The sequence below is a fragment of the Heliangelus exortis genome, chromosome 6 (assembly GCF_036169615.1).
Source record: "Heliangelus exortis chromosome 6, bHelExo1.hap1, whole genome shotgun sequence".
NCBI classification, from domain to species: Eukaryota; Metazoa; Chordata; class Aves; order Apodiformes; family Trochilidae; genus Heliangelus; species Heliangelus exortis.
In genome coordinates, this window is record NC_092427.1 from 19,617,774 (window position 1) to 19,639,728 (window position 21,955).

At 46.3% G+C, this 21,955-nt stretch overlaps 1 protein-coding gene across 3 annotated transcripts in view; it reads left to right on the forward strand.

Annotated features, from left to right (window-relative positions):
- Positions 1 to 21,955, forward strand: part of NRP2 (neuropilin 2) — a 94,111-nt gene that overhangs the window by 45,344 nt on the left and 26,812 nt on the right. For all 3 annotated transcript variants that reach the window (XM_071747015.1, XM_071747013.1, XM_071747014.1), the window contains exons 8-12: positions 3,230 to 3,374; positions 3,663 to 4,012; positions 5,115 to 5,259; positions 8,770 to 8,886; positions 11,356 to 11,508. In XM_071747015.1, coding sequence (XP_071603116.1) covers positions 3,230 to 3,374; positions 3,663 to 4,012; positions 5,115 to 5,259; positions 8,770 to 8,886; positions 11,356 to 11,508 — 910 coding nt within the window. The remainder of the gene's footprint in view (positions 1 to 3,229; positions 3,375 to 3,662; positions 4,013 to 5,114; positions 5,260 to 8,769; positions 8,887 to 11,355; positions 11,509 to 21,955) is intronic.

The window sequence follows — 21,955 nt, forward strand, 5'->3', positions numbered from 1 at the left end:
ACCCAATACTCTCCCACCACTTGCTTGTTTCAGCAAATTAATTAAGTAGGTCAGTTCTCATTGATTATTAATTCCATTTTACATGCAGACCTGCAGACTGGACTAAAAGGGAAATAAATGTAAAGTGTATGGGGGGTGGATAGGCAGCTTTTTGATGTAGTAGTAACAATTAGTTCCCTTGACTGTTTCTTGGAAGGTGCTTTTAATTTGTTAGTGCTCTTCCCATTTGTCTTCTGGCTCTGTCATCCCTGAGCACATGTACGTGTGCAAGCATGTGCACATGTGTGCTCTCTGCTGAGTGTGTGTATATCTGTCTCCCTAGATCACAGCCAGATTATTTTTTCTGCTGGTGTAAATTACTATGGTTTATTTTATTTCAATGGTGATATGTTGATTTACACCATTCAAAGACTTGGCTCAAAATATGTGCTGAGTGGGATGGGAAGCAGTTAGGATGGGAGGAATAGCAATGTTCTATTTTGGTGAGAGGGAAGAAGTTTTTGCTTTCTTGGCACTCCCATTTTCACTCATTTCCCTGCTAGTTCTTCCCATGTTGTGAGTGCTAATTTGAGATAAGATGCAGAGCTTGTTAAAGTCAATGGGACTCTCCACCCTGTGCTCAGGCTCTGGGATCAGCATTTTCAGTGCAGAGAACTGAACAGGTTACACCCTGATCAGCATCATAAAGACCCGTGGGCTCAGGATGCATTTCAGCCTGGGAAAGAGGCTGTAAATCCAGGCATGCAGGAGGACCCCACTTCTCTAACAGCACTAAGCACCTTCCCTCTGAAAATGGCCCCTTTCTGTTGTGCTGAATGGGCTGTGAAGCAATGACTTGCTGTGATCATTATGGGCTTTTCAGAAGCAGGTTCACTGAAGCATACCCTGCTGGTGTGGCTGATTCTAGAGCTGGGAGTCAGGTGCCATTTCTACCCTCACAGACTGGCAGTCTGGAGTATCCTGGCCCCAGTTCAGAGTTATGTAGATTGTTCCTCTAGTCTGAGGAAATTACTGTGCCCCAATCTAAAGCCTTATTGAGGCTGCCCTCCTTGGAAGCAGGTGGTTGGGAATAAGGTTCAGCAAGAGATGCTTTCAGCAATGCATGTGGTAGTGATAAAGTTTTTAAGCTCAGTCCTGTTTCTGCTGGCTGTCAAGCCTGACTTTGCAGAAGTCAGCAACAAATCGTGCTGGTGTAAATTTGGAATCTGGCCCCTGATGCTTGCATGTGTGAAGTGAACTAAAAAAGAACAAAACTGGGAATATGTTAAACCAAAAAGAGCAGTAAACCTCATCAGTGACTGTTAAGCATGCTGGTCCATATGCAACCTTTGGCTCCTGTAGACTTCAAACTGCTGATTGTGGGAAGCAAAGAGAAGCTGCCAGAAGACTCCCCTGGGCTTGCTGTCCCCGGGCATCTGCTGGGGTCACCATCAGGGGCCACCCTCTGGGACAGAGGGACCTTTAGGCTGACCTGATGTGCTGCTCTTTAGGCTAAAATAGTTGCACTGTCTCAGATATACATTTCCTGGCCTCCGGTGTTAGGTTCAGAGGTAAGGTGTTGTGTATCAGCCCCTGTGTTGACATAAAGCTGGAGGCTTTTCTGTGGTGTGGAAATGTATCCTTTCAGACCCTGTGTATGTGTATGTGTGCATGTGTTCCCACAGGTTTATAGGGCACACACACACACTCGCATGCCTGGAGAGTGTTTCACAGTTACCATTCTTCTTATAGCCCTCCTGCTGGAAAGAAGGGTATTTGGTGTCTGCTGAGCAAGGAAAAGGATGCAAAGTGGGGTCAGACAGCATAAAATAGGATATTAAAAACACATAAACCATGCTGGGTTGCTAAACAGAAGCAGCATGATGTATATTCTCCAGATTAGCATTGCTGCTCAAGTTCACATCAACTCTAAACCCCAGTTACCAGACAGATTTGCCACTGTGGGGTGGCTGTTCCCTGCCCTGCCAGGGGTGTTGCCATCCTGGTCAGGCCAGGATGTGCAGGGGCTGCCCAGTGTTGGCTGTGGTGCTGGAACAGCTGCTGTCTCTCTGCAAACCCCCTCTGTGTGCTCTGGCATGCTGGATCCTGGGAGGAGAGTAGAAACATGTGTCTTCTTCAGTCCTAGAGTGGCGGGAGGCTTATGAAATGCTTCTCAACCATTACTCAAAGCTAGAGTCCAAGTTGCAGTCTCACCTCTTTTTATGTTCCAGATTACAGGGATCTGTAGTTGCTTTGTTTGACTTTTGCCTCCCAGATCAGTGCCAGAGATTACCCTCTCCCACTTCACTCTGAGAGAAACCTCTCAGGAAACCTTGTGCTTAGTGGTAAATGCAGGGTAGGAGCCTACGGAAGACACCAAGCAGCCTCTCAGTGTGGATACAGCTCCTGCCTGAGACTGGAGGATTCTCTAGCCCTGTATTGGGCAGCACCTGCTGCCTTAGTTTGTGAGCTTTGCTGGGGGCAGAGAAAGTGCTAAAAATTACCTTCAGGTTGGGTATTTTCTTTTTTCCCCTGTTTCTTCCCCTCTGTGGCTCTGTAGTCTGAAACTGAAATACGAGTATCCAGTCCTGGTTCGGCTTCTTAGAATAATAGGAAGGGTGGATCTAACATCCATCTGGTAGTTATTGATTATGGCCATCTGCTAAGGCAGCAGCCTTTTCATATGATGTCAGATCACAAACTCCCCCTTAAAAGCTGTCTCTGTGTGGCAAGCTGCATATGTGCCAGAGAGACAGGAGCAAGGGCTGGCTGGGACAGCTTCGTGTTGCTCTGGCCAGTGGCAGCATCTGCCCTCCTTGTGCCACTGCTTGCACAAAATGTTTCCCAGTGCAGCTCAGTGAGGATGTGTCAGGGTGTCAGCCCATTTACCCACAGGGGGGAAGCAAGATCTCACACAGCATCCAGGGACATTCAGGCTTTTGTGCTGGAGCTGCTCTAGCTTTGGGGGCAAGCTCAAAGCAGCTGTGACCTGATAGTCCAAGGTGCCTCAAGGTGCTGTGAGAGGTAGCAGAGCAGCAAACTCCTGAGTCTCCTTGCCTAATAGGTGAGTCCATCCACCATGCTGTCCTGCCAGTGGCTCAGCTCTGGGTGCTTACCCTTGCCAAAGGTTCACCCTGTCCTGCAAGCCTGTCCTTATTTTTCCCTGCTGATATGATTTTGACTGCTGATCTGGTTATTTCTTTCTGCCTGGAGAGTGTGTAACCATATTTGTGCCCCCTCTCCTTTGCAGACGTTTCAGGCCAACGAGGATGCCACAGAGGTGGTTCTCAACAAGATCCACAGCCCGGTGCTCACGCGCTTTGTGCGCATCCGTCCCCAGAGCTGGCACAATGGCATTGCCCTGAGGCTGGAGCTGTATGGCTGCCACATCACCGGTGAGGGTCACCTCCTCCCCTCGGCCTCAGGTCTCCTCTCTGTCCCTCCAGGTGCTGTCCCCCACAGCTGTCATGGCTGCTCGGGGTGGGAATGGTGACACTGTGAGCAGCATGGAGGCACCCCATCCCAAGGGATGTGCTTGCAGGGACAGTCACCCCTCAGACCCCGGAGGCAAGAGGGAAGCACCAGTGCTGGTACTGGTGCTGCCCAGAGCTTAAACCCACAGCAAAAACCACAAGTGCTCCCTTCAGTCACCCCAACTGTTCGTGTCCTTTCTTTCCCTGCAGATTCACCCTGCTCTAACTTGCTGGGCATGCTTTCTGGCCTCATCCCTGACTCACAGATCTCAGCCTCCTCCATCAGAGGCTATGACTGGTCTCCCAGCATGGCCCGTCTGGTGAGCAGCCGCTCAGGCTGGTTTCCCCGCATCCCTCAAGCCCAGCCCGGGGAGGAGTGGCTGCAGGTGGACCTTGGCATCCCAAAGAATATCAGAGGTGTCATTATCCAGGGGGCTCGTGAAGGGGACAGCATGACTGCCACCGAGTCCCGCTCCTTTGTGAAGAAGTTTAAAGTGGCCTACAGCATGAATGGAAAGGACTGGGACTTCATCCAGGACCCAAAAACGATGCAAGCCAAGGTAAGCACTGCCTGGAGCATGTGCAAAATGAAATATGTTTCTGGCTGTCTTCAGTCTGCCTGATAGGATTTTTGGACATTACCTGTCCCTCCCCACAGAGACCTTGGGAGTTCGGGTTGTCACCATGAAATTGGTTGTGTCCCCTGGTCCTGCTCCTGAGCTGTACTCAGGATGTAGTATTCACCCTTGCCCTAAGGATGACAATTTCCATTTATTTCTTATCATGGATCAGACCTGGTGATGTGGTCATCACCTTCTCCTCCCAGCTTCTGCAAACCAGAGCCCACATGGTGGTGTTTGATGTTGGCTCAACTGTGTTTGATGCAAACAAATATTCTAAGAGGAAAGGTGTTGCTGTTGTACCTTGCACCTCTCAAAGAGGAAGATGAATGACAGCTTCTCTTTGGGATATTTGCTATATCTGAAGTCCATTTTGTCTTAGTGGTGCAACTCTGAAATTCCCTGTGTTTTTCCCATATCATTGGAGTTCCCCATAATTTTTCTGCTTAGTGGTATGGGAGTGTCAGGGGTCTTGAGGAATAAATTAATTCTTTGCTACTGCCTGTTCTGTTTTTATGCATATTCATTTGCTTCTGAAAAATTCGGTAAGTTTTAATTTTTCCTGATCCTTCAAATGAGTCTTAGAAGGCCTGATACTTTCTATAGCTCTCTGTTTATTCACTGCAGACTTGAGTTCATGCACATAAGCAGAAAAGTACTTGGACTGTGAGGAAAACTGGGCATTTACACTACTCTAGAACATGCAATAGCTTCTTTATTTGTCAAAGGACGAATCTGATTTATATGTGAGGCCAGTGAATGTTCCCCAGGCTTCTCCTGTCTGGCATGGATCAGAATCTGACCCCTGGATACAAAGCAGAAGCCAAGATATTGTGCAAGTTTCTTAGAAGTAGCTTGCCTGATCCTCTTGAAACTGAACAGGAATAGCTCAGTTTCTACTCAGCAGGACTCAGTGGCCCAAGACTGGAGAGCTAAACTATTTCAGACTATGTCTGTGTCCTGCCAGACCCAAATTATGAAGTCTGATGAAGAGCATGTGGGATGCACACATCACTTGCCTTCTCTTTCTCTCTCTCCATAGCTTTTTGAAGGCAACATTCACTATGATATCCCTGAAGTCCGGAGGTTTGACCCTGTTCCTGCCCAGTACATCCGAGTGCACCCTGAGAGATGGTCCCCAGCAGGAATAGGAATGCGCCTGGAGGTGCTGGGCTGTGACTGGACAGGTAGGAACTGCTCCATCAGGGACACAGTGGGTGGGAAATCAGAAAGGGAGAAGGGTGCAAGTGTATTTCCCTGCTGTCCCACCTCAGGGCCACACCACGACTGCAGCCATGAAGGCAGGACCTGCAGTAAAGTGGGGCCTGAGCCTTTTTGCTTCCACCTTAAAAGGAACTGGCCTTGACACAGTATGCACCAGCAATATTTGGACCCCAGTCCAAGCTTTTGCAGAGTCACTTGCAGTATTTGTCCCCAACTCCCTTCTCCTTCCTTTCAGATCTGGATGTTGTGCAGGGTTTCTCTGTGGGAACATCTATAACATCCCTAAGGCCAGAGGAGTTTGTTCACTTTTCCCCACTTGTTTTTCATAAGTAGTATGTCTTGCAGCCATCATTACTTTTCATAAACATGTGAAAAAATTGTCTAACACACTCACTGGGATCAGTAGAGGTTGTACCTCTCATCCTTCAGCAGCTCAGTGGTGATTGATTGCTCCATAGTTTGATCCTCAAAAGCCAAACATGCAAAATACACCTAGCAACTCATTGTGTCTGATGCTAGGTTTTTAGCACCAGGGGCTAGTTGTTCCTTTTTAAAATCTATTTTATTTTTTTATAATCTGCTTAAATCTGATTCTGGTGTTCAGATGTCAGTGGTAAAGAGGAATAATTCCCATTTCTACACACCTGTAGAAGGCATTTTCTTGTAGGAATTCCCATTCTAGGAAACTGAAAAGACACAGAGCTTTTTACCATCATTTTGTGGAGTCTTTACTACCCTTTCCTCGTGTGGTGTGCTATGAGATGCATTACAAACACTTCATGACAAATCACAGAACTCTCATACACACAATTAATAATGATAATTTGTTACCTTTGAAGTCAATGGCAAATCTTCCCCTGGACTGGGAATCCATTGTATATTATCTAAATTTTAAATCAAGTTTAGGTCTTAATTTAAATCTTACAACATATTGGAGATGTTGTAGAAGTAGGCACCATGGCTTTCATGCAAGCAGTGGGAGCTGAGGCTCTGTGCAGAAGTGGTCAGGCAGCTCCCACATTGCTGCTTCCAACAGCTCCCAGTAATCTCCAGATCTCTGAAGACCATTTGGCTGGTGAATTATAGTTCTGCATCACTGTCACAAAGGGAGGCAGTCACACAAAACCTGGCACATGTCAGGTACATGTCAGCCCCTCCCTGGCACTTCTCGAAATCAGAGGATAAGTGGGGTTTGGCATCCTGAACTTTTTGTGCTATTTTTGGTCCAATTTTTCTTTTTCATCTATGGCCACATTCAGTTTCCATATCAGCAGCAACAGTTCATGTTTCTTCCAGGCAGGGTGCTTTATGGTCATTTCCCAGTGTGGCTGTCTAATCATTTGCACATTGTAATGTTTAAAACTCAACTGCCAAGTCGTAAATATTCGTAGCCTTATTGATCTACAGGCGTTCAGCTTTGTAATCAGAGCAGGGCTTGTAATCTTGTGGATTCACCATGTTATAGAAAGCATTTATCTCCTTGATACAACCTGGGGGGCAGAGATAGCCCGTGACATTATCTGCATGCTAAATCCGGGCTGCCTACACACAGCAGACCTTGACAAAGCTAAGGCACAGCCCTCCTTTGCTGTGAGGACCCAGCCTGGTTACAGAACTGGCTGTGTAAACCCAGGCAATTGCACTTGCTTGGGAACAGCATTAAGAGGAGGGATTAGAACAAACTGCTTGAAAATATTTTCAAGTGAGGGTTTAAGCCCATATGTACCTTGCCCAGCTGTTTTTATTTCTTATGAACAACAAGCATCTTAATTACTGAGTCAAACAGGTAATTAAAGAGCAACTGAGCTCACAAACAACTTGGCTAGTAGCTCAAAAACTGGGAAGCAGGCAGGCAGCAATTGACTTCTCTCAAAGACCTGCAAAATTTTTCCTCTGAAGAGTGGAGACCGGTGAATGTTCACTTGCAGCTGGTTTTCTCTCCTTTGAAGTTCCAAACATATGGTTTCAATTGCTCAGTGACTCTGCATTTTGATCAGCAGTTACCACCAGTTGCACAGAGATGTGCTGGGTCAGGGAGAGAGAAAGCAAGCAAGGCCTCTCCTTTTCACTTTCCATTTCACACATCACGTTGTCCTCCCTGCTATTTTCATTATTTCTTGTAAGCGTCAGATTGCGGCTCTGTTGTGGTAACTGATTTTTTGAGATATATTTCTGTGGTTGTCCGGGGCAATGCAACACTTTTGATTTACATTTGCACAGCATCTGGGTCCCATATGAGAGTTGCCTTTCAAGGTCCTTCCACATTGTCACATTTCAGCTATAAATCTCAATATACAGGAACAATAACCTAAAAAAAAAAAGTGCCAGCTCTAAATAATTTGCAGCTTTTGACGTGTTGCCTTCACCTGCTGCTTTTTTTTTTCGGGTTTTTTGGTGACATTTTTCTGTGCCTGGCTTCTTACAATTTGCTTCTTGGTTGCACTTGGAGTTTTATGGGGTTGTAACAAATTTGAACTTGCAGATTAAAAGACTTCAAAGCTCTTTGTTATTTTATCCTGAACAAAAGACAGCCACTGGAAAAAAACAAAATTACAATAAAAACCTTGAGAGTTTATGTGAAACATATTTAATAACTGGAGAATAAAAGGGCAGAAAGTAGCCTATTGAAAATATTCAATGTATTTATCCGTATTTATCCATTTCCTCCTGCTTCTGGCTTTATTAAATGATATCCTGAAGGGCGCTGACGAAGAAATGCAATCACACATAGCTAAGTAAAGCAGCCTCTTTTAATTTAAATGTAGAAAGAATTAAGCATGCTGTCCTCATAAAGCAAGGGACTGCTGGAACCTAATGTAGTTTACTGTTGGTCTTAATACGCTTCCCTTTCTTGCTTAAATTTCCCCTGACACCTGCTTGGAGGATGTTTTGCATGGCCCATTTTGGCAAGAGGGAAATCAGACAGAGACCCTTTGAGAGTGCAGTCAGGAGCCTGGAGCATGAAACCAGATGCTTTTTGCAGCGAGCCAGAGTGCACTAGGGGATCCTCCAGGTCCGTTTGCAGTTATGTCATTTGTGGGTTTGACTGACTTGTTTTATAAATTGGCACAATTGGTGAGAATGTTGTGTGTGTTCTTTTCAATATGTCATATGCCTCTATGAAAGAAAAAAATGTTGTGCCTGTGATCTCTCTTATCCAGTAATGACAGCTAAGTGGGTTGCCAACATCAGTGTAGACTGAAAAATTGAGAGAAAAAGTAGCGTGTATGTCTAGAGGAGAGCCTTGTCCAACGGGGAGTCTAAATCAAAGGAACTCCCACATGGAAATAGCCAGTTCACTTGAAGTTTAAACCATGCTAACATTTCTAGCATGTGGAAATTTCATGATATTCTTGTTCTATCTCTTCCTGCCCTAAGAACATGAGAAAAGATTTTTTTTTTTCTTTGTCTCCTCCTGCCTGGGCTTTTTGTATGATCTATAGCAAATAGCATCTCTACTCCATTTTTTTCAGATGTAAAGCCCACTGCAGGGACATTGGTGCCCACTGTGAAGAGTGGAGAGATTACCACCCCATACCCAACTGATGAAGAAGTAACCCAGTGTGGTGATGGCTGTGGAGAGGAGGAGGGTATGTATCAGAGCAAGACATCTTTATCTCAGTAAATGATGGGCTAAGACCTAAAAAAATTCTCTTATCTTCCCATTTGCTCCTAAGCACGGGGCTGATTCCTGGAAAGCTTAGAGTAATATTATTAGCTATAGGCCAAGATTAAAAAAAAAAAAAAAAAGACAAAAAGACAAACAAAACCTGCCAATATCTGATAAGTTATATGAAGGAAGAGCAAGAGCAGGAGATAGCAGCTAATTTAGTCCCTAGGGTACAAGACTTGAAGAGCTGCTCTCTCAGCTTTCTTTACGTGACCTGGAGCAACTCACTTAGTGCCCTGTTTAGAGCTACCTCCATTCCAGATCCCTTGGCTGGTTGTCATAAATTCAGAAGGTGATTCAAGGGAGAGATTCAGACTGCCTGGTATGCAGGGCTCCTTTTGCAGAGGTCACAACTGTGAGAGTAAATCACAACGTGTAGAGAAGCCTGGTGTCCAGAAGACCTAAATGTAAGGATAGTCTTCCCTAATACCAACTGTTTAAAATTAGGATGACAGTCTGGGCAGACAGGCAGCAGAGAGAGGGGAGCACTTACTCCAGGCAGGAATTTGTCCTTCCAGTCTTAGATTGCTGTCAGATGTACAGGGAGTGGTTTGGTATCTGTGGTGCTTGCCTGCCTCTTCTGACAGAGGCTGGATGGTATTTTAGCCTGCATGCTGTGCTTGCAAAGAGCCAATGCTGGGCACAGGGACTGAACATACCTGCCTCAGATCCTTACCTGTAAAAGCAGATGTCATCTTCTGCTCCTTGCAAGGGGGTTGTGAGCATCTAAAGCTTGTTACATTCAGGGGAGAGGGCATGGCAGAGCTGTGCCAGGTTAGTTGTACAGTGTGCAGGAAATGCACACCTCAGGGCATAAGAGCAGAGCCTGGGCCTCAGCCCTGGGGCTTTGGGCATTTACACAAGGACTTCAATGAGAAATCTCAGAAGGAAAAGCTATCCTTAGAGATAGCTTCTAGGACTTCTGTCACTTCAGATTTCAGTCCCAGAGAAGAAAAAAAATTAATGAGTTTTAAAATACATAAATTAAAAAATAGTATTAATCAGTTTTTTCACACCTCCCATTGAGATTTTTCTGTAGTTTAGTTCTGGAAATGCAAGATGCAGAAGTAGCTCAAAGGGCCTGATTCTCATTGCATTGCTTTTGTGACAAGTGTGTGCAACCCTGCTACCAGTGAGGCTCTTGGGAAGCTGGTGAGAGGAAATTTAAGCCAGTAACAGACTCCGCAACACAATTCTGGGTGCAGTACTGGGCAAGAAAGCAAATGGAGTATGAAACAAGCTTCCCCATCAGCTTCCCTCTAATTTAGCAACAATTTTCATTCTCATACTCCGTAAACAATGAGTGTGTTTCTCTGGACAATTAGATTTATGACAGCCAAACAGAAACAATGCTACTCTCCAGAGTATAAGATTAGCTTGGGATAAAGGCATCCATGATCTGCATTGTTTTATTTTGAAGTGGGAGAATGTAAAGAAAGCTCTGTGCCCCTTGCAGCAAAGTTTCCCTGATGCCTATCACTTGAGTCACTCACCTCCTTCTGGCTATCACTCTTGTGATTTAAAGCTTCCTCTTTGCTCAGGAAAAACCCAGCCCATATATAGGCTCTGATGTGCATGTCTGCTGAGTGGGCACACACCATTTTTGCAGCCCCTGACCAAAGGAGCCAGCCACTGTCTTATTGCTGCCTGCAGCCCCTGGCAAGTGCCCTCCTCAGAGACCTGGCTATGCAGGAAGGGTCTCTGAAGCTTTTAAAGCTGTTGACACAGGGAATTAGCTCTGCTCCTGTTTTGCAGATGAAAAGTTAAGTGATTCACACTAGACCTTGTGGTGAGTCCATAGGGGAGCTAGAAATAGAGGCTGGCTCCTTTCACTCAGAATCCAAAGACTTGGGCTCATGGTTACCACACGTTTCCCCTGGTCACATTTCCACAAGAAGGTAGGAAGTGATGAGTGACAGCTCACCACATTGACAGACATCTCCCGTCTGGTGCAAGTGGTTAGATTTGTCACACTGGAGCTACGTTTCTGTAGCACTTGAGCTTCTCCTTTTGGAGCCAGAGCAGGAATTGATGGGCACAGGGCACTCAGGAAGTGCTCTTCACTGACATTCGAGAAGGTATTTAGTATTTAACTACTCTAGGGGATGAATAGAAGGTGCTGATTAGAGTCTGGAAGCAATTGGTACTTTGCTTACTTTGGTGGATTAGCTGCTGGATGTGGTGTGAGCATTTTGATGATGCAGAACTTAAGGCTGATCCCTGGAGCTGATGGAAGGTTAAAAGCATCAGTGGGAGTGAGATTTCATGCTTGCTTTATTATTTGTGGCTTGCCAAATATTTTGGGGTTGGGTTGTGTTTTAGTAGCAACCCTTCTTGGCCAGGTCATTTTAAAATCCAATTTTATCTTGCTTCTATTTCTTTTTCTAAGATTTCCATCTCCCTGCAAACTTCAACTGCAACTTTGATCTCCCTGAAGACCTCTGTGGTTGGTCGCATGACTTGGCAACTGGTTATACATGGTCATTTCAGCCTACAAGCACCTGGATTGGCAGCTCTGAACCAAGCCCTGAGACTGTGCCTGGTAAGACTGCTAATACCATATCAAAGCAAGGAAGAGGGAACTGATGGGGCTTCCTCCATGTGGACAGTATGACTGAATATTGCACAGCTATCAAGAGTGGTGAAGGCTGTGGAGAGCTGAACATTTTCTTCTGTGGAAGCTTTCAGATGCTTTGCTTTATGGTTTAATGATTTATTTATAGGATTGTGACCACTGGCACTAAATTTTTACTAAGTGTCCTCCTGAGATTGAACACTGGGCTTTGAATCCCCTGGGGCTGTGTGGGTTAGTCAGGCCTTTGTTTTCCATCCTGATCCACATTTCTCTGTAGGACCCAATGTTTTTTTTTCCCAAAATGCTGCTTTTCCTCTTTTTTTAGATACGCATTTCTTCCTCCCATATGTTGCTCAGATTGCCTATAGTCTTCAGCTATTCTGCACTCGGAGCAGAGCAGGCTGAATTTCAGCCTCCTTCACGTGAAGGATAGCTAAGCTCTAAGAATGCAGAAATGTGCCAGTTTCTTGCTGTTTGACTTTTGGTCTTTTTAATTCTATGCTTTAGAAGCAGAAGATTTGTATTATCATGGCCAAGTCTGATTTATGGAAGGCCTCACTGAGATGTGCTGGTACGGGTTGGAAGGGAGCCTGCCTCTGGCAGTGTGGTTGATGGATCAAGTTCTTCAGCTTCACATCTTGGAACTCATGCCAGGACCGGTGCCCTTTCCTTGCCCTCACTGACTTTGTGGCACAGGTGGCACAGATAACATTTGCTGGTTTCTTAGTAACAGTAGATTACATCCTCATCACATCACTTCACTTTCATTGCTCATGAAACTCAAGGCTTCCCTGGGGAGAGCTGGTCGATCTTACCTGGCTTTGATTCTGCCCTGATGCCCAGTGATCCAGTGGCTGCATGCCATGCACACAGGGAGCTGTGCATGATGCAAGCTCCCCAACCCCCTCCTGGAAGGTTGAATCTTGAGATGCAAACATTCAGGCAAAGCTGTCAGCCAGCTGGTGGCAAAGGCACTGGCCGGATTGGCAATGCCACCAACAAGTTGGAAAGTCGTGCAGCCAACACCTGGTAGGCAGTGCTAAAGAGGGAAATATGTATTCCAGGAACAGATGTAGCAGAATCTGCTACACCTCCACACACAGATCCCCCCCACACAAATGCACATATAACTTTTCTCTTTAGCTCCTGAGGTGCCTGGCATTTTTCTAAAAGGCATAGTAATGCCCTAAGTGCAGCCTGTATGGACATCTGACAAATTCTTTGGCATGACATAGGATCACAGTGTCTGCTATGGAGAAAAACATTTTCATATTTCAAGTGTTTATCTCTTCAGCATTTGAGTGCTTTAGAAGATTAATATCTGGAGCTCAGTGGAGCCTCAGGCAACAGGAGAGAACACTTACAGCCAGACCCAGACTTAATAACCCTCCCCATCTTATTCACTGTAATAATGTTTAATTAATACAAGCCTCCTGCAAGTAGGACAAAAATTACTTATTTTTATAACTCAGACTCAATTTTTCATATCATTTCCTTTCCCCTGAGTCTCCTTACAATTAGCAGGTCACAGCTTAGAAGACTCTGTTGTATGTGTGCACGTGTGTGGATGCACAGCCTAGGAGAGCCCGGTGCTGCCTCAGACAGCTCAGCATCTTGTTCTGTTTTTTCCCCTTATTCTTCACTTTCTTCTCTTTCTTAGTCAGTTTTGAGTTGTAAAACCTCATCAGTGTGGCCAGAGGGATATTTTGCTGCTGAGTTCAGTGATCTGGTTTGATGCCAGTGCAGAGGGCTCTCCTTTATGGTGCTGTGCTGACCCAGGCACTGAAGCGCTGTCAGGGTGCAGGTGGGTGCCCAGCAAATCTTGGGCAGGCAGAGGAAGAGGAGGAGGCAGCAGCTCCACGGGGGTTGAGGTGACTTGCCCACAGTGATGGAGGATGTCAGCAGCAGACATCAGGCCCAGGCTGAGGAATAGTTGTTGGCACTGCCATGCCAACCTGTGATCAGCCTCCCAGTTGGGTTGAGCAGGGTTGTGCTCTCCTGGCAGCTGTGCCACAGTTTGCCCACACTGCAAAGAGCTGTGGAGGGGTCAGCATGCAAAGGTGTCACTTCTGTGTCTCACTTTGGTTCTGCTCCTGGAAATGAAGAAAACATGACACAAAAGAAAACAAGTATCTGGTTTTTTCCTCCCTGCACAGCTTTTAAAAGCAAGTAGAGAAACATGAAAAAGAAGTGATACTGGCCTCTCAGTGGGGACAGAATCGAAGCATTGTTTGGTTCACACTCCTCCATTCTTCCCCTGCCTTTCACTCACACCCCCTCCAGCACTTTGTTTCTATTTAGAAAATTCATCCTCAGACTCCAGGGAGTAAGGAATGAAAAGCCCTTGTTCGGGGTGGTCTTTTCTTGTGAATTTCTCCCCCCCCCTGCCCCCTGGTGTGAGCAGTTGGGTGAAGGAGAACAGCTGTGCTTGGTTTAGGGGCAGGGCAAAAGCTAAGGGGAACTCAAAGCCACTGGAACCCGATTTATTCTGATTTAAAGGTGCTGGACTGGGCTAGATGCTGTGGCTTCTCTACAGTACCAAGGAAATATGCTGTGCCTTTAAGAGCCATGTGGGATTTGTTTTTATTTCTTCAGAAAATGGCAAAACAAAACTTAAAATTAAAAGGGAAAAAAAATAATAATGAAAGGAGGAGCCCTTCCTCAGTCTGCTTGAGAGAGAGGGGGAGGAAATGACCATGGTGAAATATCCTCTGTTAGACACTTGATTAGAAAAGTCTGCTGAGAGACTAGCCTGAATTCCTCAGATATCTCCCCATTTCATTTTATGCGCTGCATGCAATTCCTCCTTGTCTTTGGCACAGAAAACTTTTCAAGACTGACAAGACACCCACTGCTCTCATTCCACTATTTTTATTTCCAAGATACTCTTTCAGGCAGCTCTGCATTTCTTTTTTTAGACCTGTGTTCCTTGGGCTCTTTGCACCATGGATTAGCTCCATGTCCTCTCCTGCAGGCTCCCGTTACATGTCTGGGGAACCTGTTGGTGAAAGTGGACCCAAAATGCCCAACTCAGCAGAAACCCAGCATGATTCCAGCTGTTACACTGCCCTTTGCAAACCTAAAAAATACTATTGCTCCATTTTCTGTGCCACCATGACCGATTGCCAGACTTTTCCCTCTATGGACTTTGAAATGCTTCCAATCTATAGAAACCTTACCCTTGGCTGCACCTAATAAGCTTTAAGGAACACCAGATTTTAATGAGGTTTTATCCCCCCTCGTGGTGTACACATGGCAATGTGTCATTGGTGTCAAGACAGAGGTCTTAAAACCTGAAAATAAACCTGGGTTGGTAAGTTGGGCACCATCTTTGAATTTCACCAGGGTCATGATCCTGAAGGGTGTAAAGACCCTATCCTTACATGGTAGGTGCAATTGTGTTGCTCTTAGTGATGCTACCCTACTAAGCCAGCACTGAAAAGGAGAAATCAGTGTGTTTTGGCCATTTTTTTATTCCTTCCACTTTTCTTGCAGTCATTAAGTAAATATCTTGTTGTCCCAGAAGAGTACTGTGGGGTCTGTGTGTCTGTCACTTGCTGCTTCCCATTCAGGTGAGTTCTGCATTGAGGAGGTCAGAGCCCTGGCAGCATCGTGAACCCCATGTTGTTCCGATGTTGGTTAATTGCACACAGAAAAGGAAGCAATATTAACCATACAACTCCCCTGATCACATAGCTCTTGGACTGGGTTGCAAAAACCCACCAGGAACTTCTGCTGTAGGCCATGGCCTGGCTGGCTTTGAGGGTCAGGAATGCAGCTCATTCGGATTGCAGGCGCTACAGGGAAAGGTTTATTTGTTTCAAAGCATTTCCAGCAGAGGAATGTTTGCAGTGCTCTGAAGTTTCATAAGAGCTTATTTTTTAAGGAAAACAAATGTTGAGCTGTTTTTAAGCTGAGGGTGACCCTTTACCATTCCTTTGTTTTTCCCGTGGGATCTTTAAATGGTAAAGTTTGCATTTTTTTTTTTTATTCATGAGAACTTCTGACTGAAGCCCCTGATTCTACTCAGTCTGAATCAGTGGAAAGTTTTTCATGGTGTTAATGGAGCAAGACTGGACTGAACTGGGTCTGCACTTACCCTCATGAGACTCTCAGGGCTTGTGCCTTGGGGATGCGTTTTGACCTTTAGGGTCAATCACGTCCCCTTTGAAGTAGGAGGGAGTTTTGCACATAGGGTGGTGTGAAAGTCAAGCACTTCTGTGCAATATGGAGCAGCTGCACTCTGTGGGAAGGAGACCACATACCCGGCTCTGTCTCTCTGCGCTCTCCCCATGTGTGGTGCAGATTGCTACTCGGCAAAGCTCTGCGTGGCTCTCCTGACTCATTTGCACAGTGAGGACAGCAAACCCTACAAAGTCATTTGTGCCTTGGCTGCCTACAGTGTGGTGTAACTGTGGTGCTCTGGCACCCAGATCACAGGAGGTTTGTTCAGCATTGGCTGGGCTTTGCAAGTGCCCTGGCTGTGGCCATCCTGTTGCCCACATTGTCTTTCCTGAAAGAAGAGGCACTGCTGCACTCTGTCCCTGTGCTGTGGGCAAAGCTTCCACTAGCTTGGGCTGAGCTGGAGGCAGAGAAAAAAAACCCTTCTTCTGGGGCTCATCCTTTTCTTCACTGCTCACCTGTCAGAGTCCTTAGTCACTTTTTGGATCCAAACACTGATGACACGAACTGCCTATTAAACCAGGCTGGAAGGCTCTCTGGAGAGCCAGACACTGCCTCTCAAACCTTAGTGTGTGAACTCCATTGCTTTGGAGCAGTGACTTAGCAGCCTGCGAGTCGTGGAGCCCAAGTCAGCAAAGCCTGCACAGGAGTGCAGCCTGCATGATGGCAGCCCTAGGCTTCTAGGGTTAATGCTTTAAATTGTGCACCCCCTAATGCTGGGGGTGGATTGGCCTCTGCACACCCTTTCACATAGGGGCATGCAGCATGCCTGCCAGGCTGGTGGTGGATACTATGAAGTGGCAAGCAGCTCACTTAGCATAAATGTCAGACTCAAATTGGGATTTGGTTTGCCAGGGACACTGTACCTTCCCTGCACTCTGGGGGGAGGCAGTGGGACTCACAGTTGTGCCATGCTGTTGAGGATGTGAGGCTTAATTAGGAGAGGATGTAGTGACCTGTCCACTAGAAGGGCTCCAGAGAGCAGGTGGAGAGCTTGGTTCTGGAGAAGTGTGGCGTTTTGTCTTTTCATGACTGATTTAGAAACCGAAATGGCAAATACTTGACAAACTAATTAACACGTAATCAAAACTTAAGAGATCTTCCAGCAGATGCAGTGATCTAATTAATATAAATATTGGTTTTACAGAGGATTGGTTTCCCTTCATAAATGGAGGGAAAGGAGAGGCCTGTCACTGAAAAACAAAAAAAGAAAAAAAACCCCAAACCAAAACAACAAAAAAACCCTATCCAGTTTCAATCTGCATATTCATGCAGCTGCTATCACCATGCTACCAGAGCACCCTGCAGCTATGAGGAAATCTCAGCTCATCTGCTCCTCAGGAAAGGCAAAGGCTGATACAGCCTCCAGCTTGCATGCCCCAAAACTGCATCAGGATCTGGCCCCACTGGGACACAGCATGGTCAGAGATGGCATTTGGGGCTGTGCAGGCAGCAGACAGGGCTGAGCAGACAGTCACTGCAATGAAGAAGACAGCAGTGACACTTGAATGGGCACAAGTGAAGGCAGTTCAGCATGGGTCCTCCACAGGTGCAGCAGTTGTGACATGACCATATCCAGCAAGGGGGACATGCAAAGGGAATCTGAAATCTCAGTAGTTGCTTGTGCACATCCTGCCTGAGACATTTTGCTGGAAAATCTCCAGATGTGCTGCTGAGACTGATGAGGGAAGGTGCTTTTCTTGGATGAGCGGTTGAGACGTGCAGGACCCAGGCACAGGCAGCCTGACCTTGCAGAGAGGGCAGCTGCCATAGCTTGTGCTTGCAGCTTGATCCGAACTGTGAGAATTCATCCCATGCTGTCCCTAATGTCTCCTCAGATGGCTTGCTAGCAAGAAGGGACAGGCATGCCAAGAGGAAACTGTCTTGGCCAGATGGTTTCCTTGCAGGGGCCCCACTGGTGATTTATCAGGGGCTCAATGCCATGCAAGCGGCTCAGCCATCGTCTGACTGGGCATGGTTGCATATTCATGCTTCTCTGGCCTCCCCTTCATCCAGATGATTCCATAAATCTTCTATGAGATTTATGCCATAGCATCGGTGCCAAAAACAGTGGTAGGTTAAAATGCCTGAGTAGGTTTGTCCTGCCTTTTCTGAGATGACACCTTGAACTACCGGTGCCAGTTTGGTGGGGAATGGAGCTGCCGTGTTAGCTGGGATAGAGTCTGCAAAGCCAAGTTCTGGGAAAGAGGTGAAAATGCATTTCTGATCCTCTAAGAATTGGTCAGCTCATTGTTGCAAGGCTCCCTTCAAGTTTTTTAGCAGAAAAAAATCAACCTTTTCAGGTGCTTTCTGTGCCTAAAGCTTCCATTTACTGTACCAAACAGAGCAACTACTGCAACCACCAGGCTCCTACGTGCTGTTCCAACAACTTGCTCCACAGTGCCCTTGCTCAGTCAATCTTAGCGAAGTTATGGAGCTATTCAGAAGGTCCAACTATCCATTAGTAATTCATTAGGTAATCCAGCCACTTCATAGAATCATAGAATGGGTGGTTAGAAGGGACCTCAAAGTTCACCTGCTCCAACCCTTATATTGTGTCTGTTTGCACTTTGCTCTCCATTCCAGAAGCTCCTGCTACCAGGAGGAGGAGTACATGGTATCCAAACCCCACTGCCACTTACAGGGGAGCAGCTGGGTTCATCACCCAAAGAGTGAGCCTCCCTGCAGCCCTTGGGATTGCCTGGAGAGCTCCACACCAAGCAATGGGCAGGGAGCACGAAAGATGCAGGGAGGACTCCTGGAGCTCTTAAAGAGTGTGTGTGTAGTTGGAGGGGTAGTTGGAGGGGCCATTGACTGTGTCTGCAGTTCAGGATTTTCTTCGATTTCATAGCCTGAGAGGGATGGGAATAAATCAGAGGTCAGCATCATCCCTGGTGAGAGGGATGTGTCTCAGAGGCACACAGTCTCCTTTGCTGAAGTAGCAGTGCTGGGTATGACCATCTCCCAGTGAGGGATGCAGATTTGGGGTGTGTTCATCTGTACAATCATCCTAGTCCTCTGTGGTCAGCTGTAGGCTTTGGAGGGATCCAAGGGTGGCACATCCCTGCACTCAATTAGGCTGCCACAATGCTGGCACCCAAGGTCTGTCCTGAACTTTGAGGATCTGGATTTGGTCATGTTGGAGTCTGGCTGGTGCTTTTATTAAGGATTTTCCCGTGAGGCCATTTCAGCTATGAGATAATTGTATGATTGCAGTCTGATTTGCTCTACCACCTTGTTTGTTGTAGCTGGGTTTTTTTCTTGTACTTGTTTTTTGCTTTTAAGAGGCTTGTAGTGAATTACAAAAAGAGGGTTTTAATTCAGTAGACCCTGATGGCTTATTATGCCTTATTGCTCCTTAGGCATGGAGTACAGCTTGTTCTTTTTTTTATTCCTCCACTTGTTTATCTCCCATGTCTCCTCCACCACTACCACTCTGAGGTAAATGACAGGAACACTCCTCCATTAGAGAACGGCATGGTACTTTTTCAAGTGACTCACTTAAGCAGGAGTAGGCAAACACACTTTCATCTTTTTCTCTGCTACTCTTTGTTGGCATACAGTTCCAAGTGGCCCAAGTACATTTCATAGGTGCTGGAAAATGTTGGCTCTTTCTTTATGTGGCTGGTCAGGGACAGATTTGTTCTTCATGGAGCAAAATCAGTGAAAATTCATATGGAGTGGATAAGCTTCTGCAATATTCTGATCATAATCCCAGGAGTAGAGTGGTGGCACATCTTTCTGCTGCCTTCTCCTAAATTTATTTTAGAAAGCTGTGTAGCTCACAGGTTGGTTTCAGCCCAGCTCTCTGGCAGTGACAAACCTGCGGCAGGGCTTGTGCAACCACTGATGCATCTCCCTTAGTCTGGGATGTCACCAGATTGCTGAGTGCCAGTGAAGTCAACTGCTGTTTTCTGGGCACCATGCTCAGGAACTGTGCTCTAAGTGTAGGTTTACGTTTTGGAAGTGTTTTGGGTTCCTTTCACAAACTTTCTCTGTGCAGACACTGCTCTTCTGTTGTTGCTGGGGGCACTGAAGCTGCCGAGGGAGCAGGGCAAGCAGGAGGCAGGCTGCTGCTTAGAACTGTGCCTCTCAGGTGCAGTGGAATAAGATGTGGTGAAAAGCAGTGACAGACACTTATGTGTGGCCTTGCACGTGCTGGCATGAAACACCAGTGACTCTGGTCAAGCATGATTGAAACACAAATCACAGCAGTATCTGCTGTTGGCCTGTATTGTGACCTTGTATTGGAGGCACTGAAGTCAGGGCAACCCAAGGGACTCTCTCCTTCCATTGGTCATGATGGGAGGGGACAGGGAAGGATCAGATCAGCTACATGCTTGGCTTTCAGTCTGTGCTAAGGGACTTCAGGCATCCAAGCTACAAATAGGGAGCTTCTTGAGGAGATTCCTTATCAGAGGGGGCTGGAATCCACTGATTCCAGACCAAATTAGCCATGCTCAAGGATTTATATCCATGGACTTCTACATCTGTTGGTATTCAGATTAAGTATATTCAATTCTAGTTTCAGCCTTGAACTTCTCTTGGGATATCCAATGTACCAAATCTCCTCTTTGAGGATTGACAAAAAGCATGGCACAATTTAAAATGTAGTATTAAAGCAAGTGAATCCCCTTCAGTATGTATTTCAGCTACCTTCAAGTTTGCAGCTACCCAGTTGTCACTTGTGCATATTTTACTCACTGGGACCATGTCCTTCTACTGTGCTGTGCTTTAGGGGCTGTCTTGCTGCATTACAGAAAAACTGAGAGCCAGAATTTCATGGTTTTTTTAGAATCATAAAATGTTAGGGGTTGGAAGGGACCACTAGAGATCATTGAGTCCAACCCCTCTGCCAAAGCAGGATTACCTAGGGCAGGTTGCACAGGAATGCATTCAGACAGGTCTTGAAAGTCTCTGGAGAAGGAGACACACACAATGTCTCTGAGCAGCCTGTTCCAGGCCTCCATCACCCTTACAATAAAGAAGTTTTTCCTCATGTTGAGGTGGAACTTCCTGTGTTCCACTTCGTGTCCTTTGCCCCTTGTCCTAAGACAGAACACCACTGAAAAGGGACTGGCCCCTACTTCTTGACACCCACTTTTCAGATATTTTTGAACATTAATAAGATGCTCTCTCAGTCTTTTCCAGACTAAGCAGCCCCAGGTCTCTTATCCTCTCCTGATAAGACAAATGTCCCAGTCCCCCGATCATCCTTGTGACCCTCTGTTGGACTCTCTGTAGTATATTCCTGTCCCTCTTGAACTGGGGAGCCCAGAACTGGACACGGTACTCCAGATATGGTCTCACTAGGGCAAAGTAGAGGGGGAGGAGAACCTCCCTTGACATGCTGGACACATTCAGTACACCCCACTGGCTTTCTTGGCCACAACAGCACATTGCTGTCCCATAGATAGTCCACCAGGACTCCAAGGAGCTGTTTCCAAGCAGGTCAACCCCTAATCTGTACTGTTGCATGGTGTTATTCCTTCACAGGTGCAGGACTCTGCATTTATTCTTGTTGAACTTCATTAGGTTCCCCTTTGTCCAGCTCTCCACTCTGTCCAGATCTTGCTGAATGTCTGCACAGCCTCCTGGTGCATCCACCAATCCTCCCAGTTTTGTATCATAGGCAAACATGCTGAGGATACACTCTGTCCCCTCATCCAGGTCGTTGATGAAGATGTTGAATAAGACAGACCCAGCACTGACCCCTGGGGAACACCACCAGTCACAGATCTCACAGATCTGTACCATTGATCACAACCCTCTGAACTCTATTGTTGAGCCAGTTCTCAATCCACCTCACGATCCTCTCTTCTAATCCCCACTTCCTGAGTTTATCCAGGAGGTTGCTATGGGACACAGGTTCAAACGCCTTGCTAAAGTAAAGGTAGACAACATCCACTGCTGTCCCTGCACCTACCCATTCAGTCACACCATCATACAAGGCTATCAGATTAGTCCAACACGATTTCCCCTTGGTGAATCCGTGCTGACTACTGATAACCTTCTTTTCTTCCACGTGCTTAGAGATGACCTCCAGAATGAGCTGATCCATCACCTTTCCAGGGATGGAGGTGAGACTGACTGGTCTTGTGTTTCCTGTATCTTCCTTCCTGCCCTTTTTGAAGATTGACATTAGCTTTCATCCAGTCCTCAGGCACCGCTCCTGTTTTCAAACATCTTACAAAAATGGAGAGTGGTACAACAACATCAGCCAGCTCTCTCA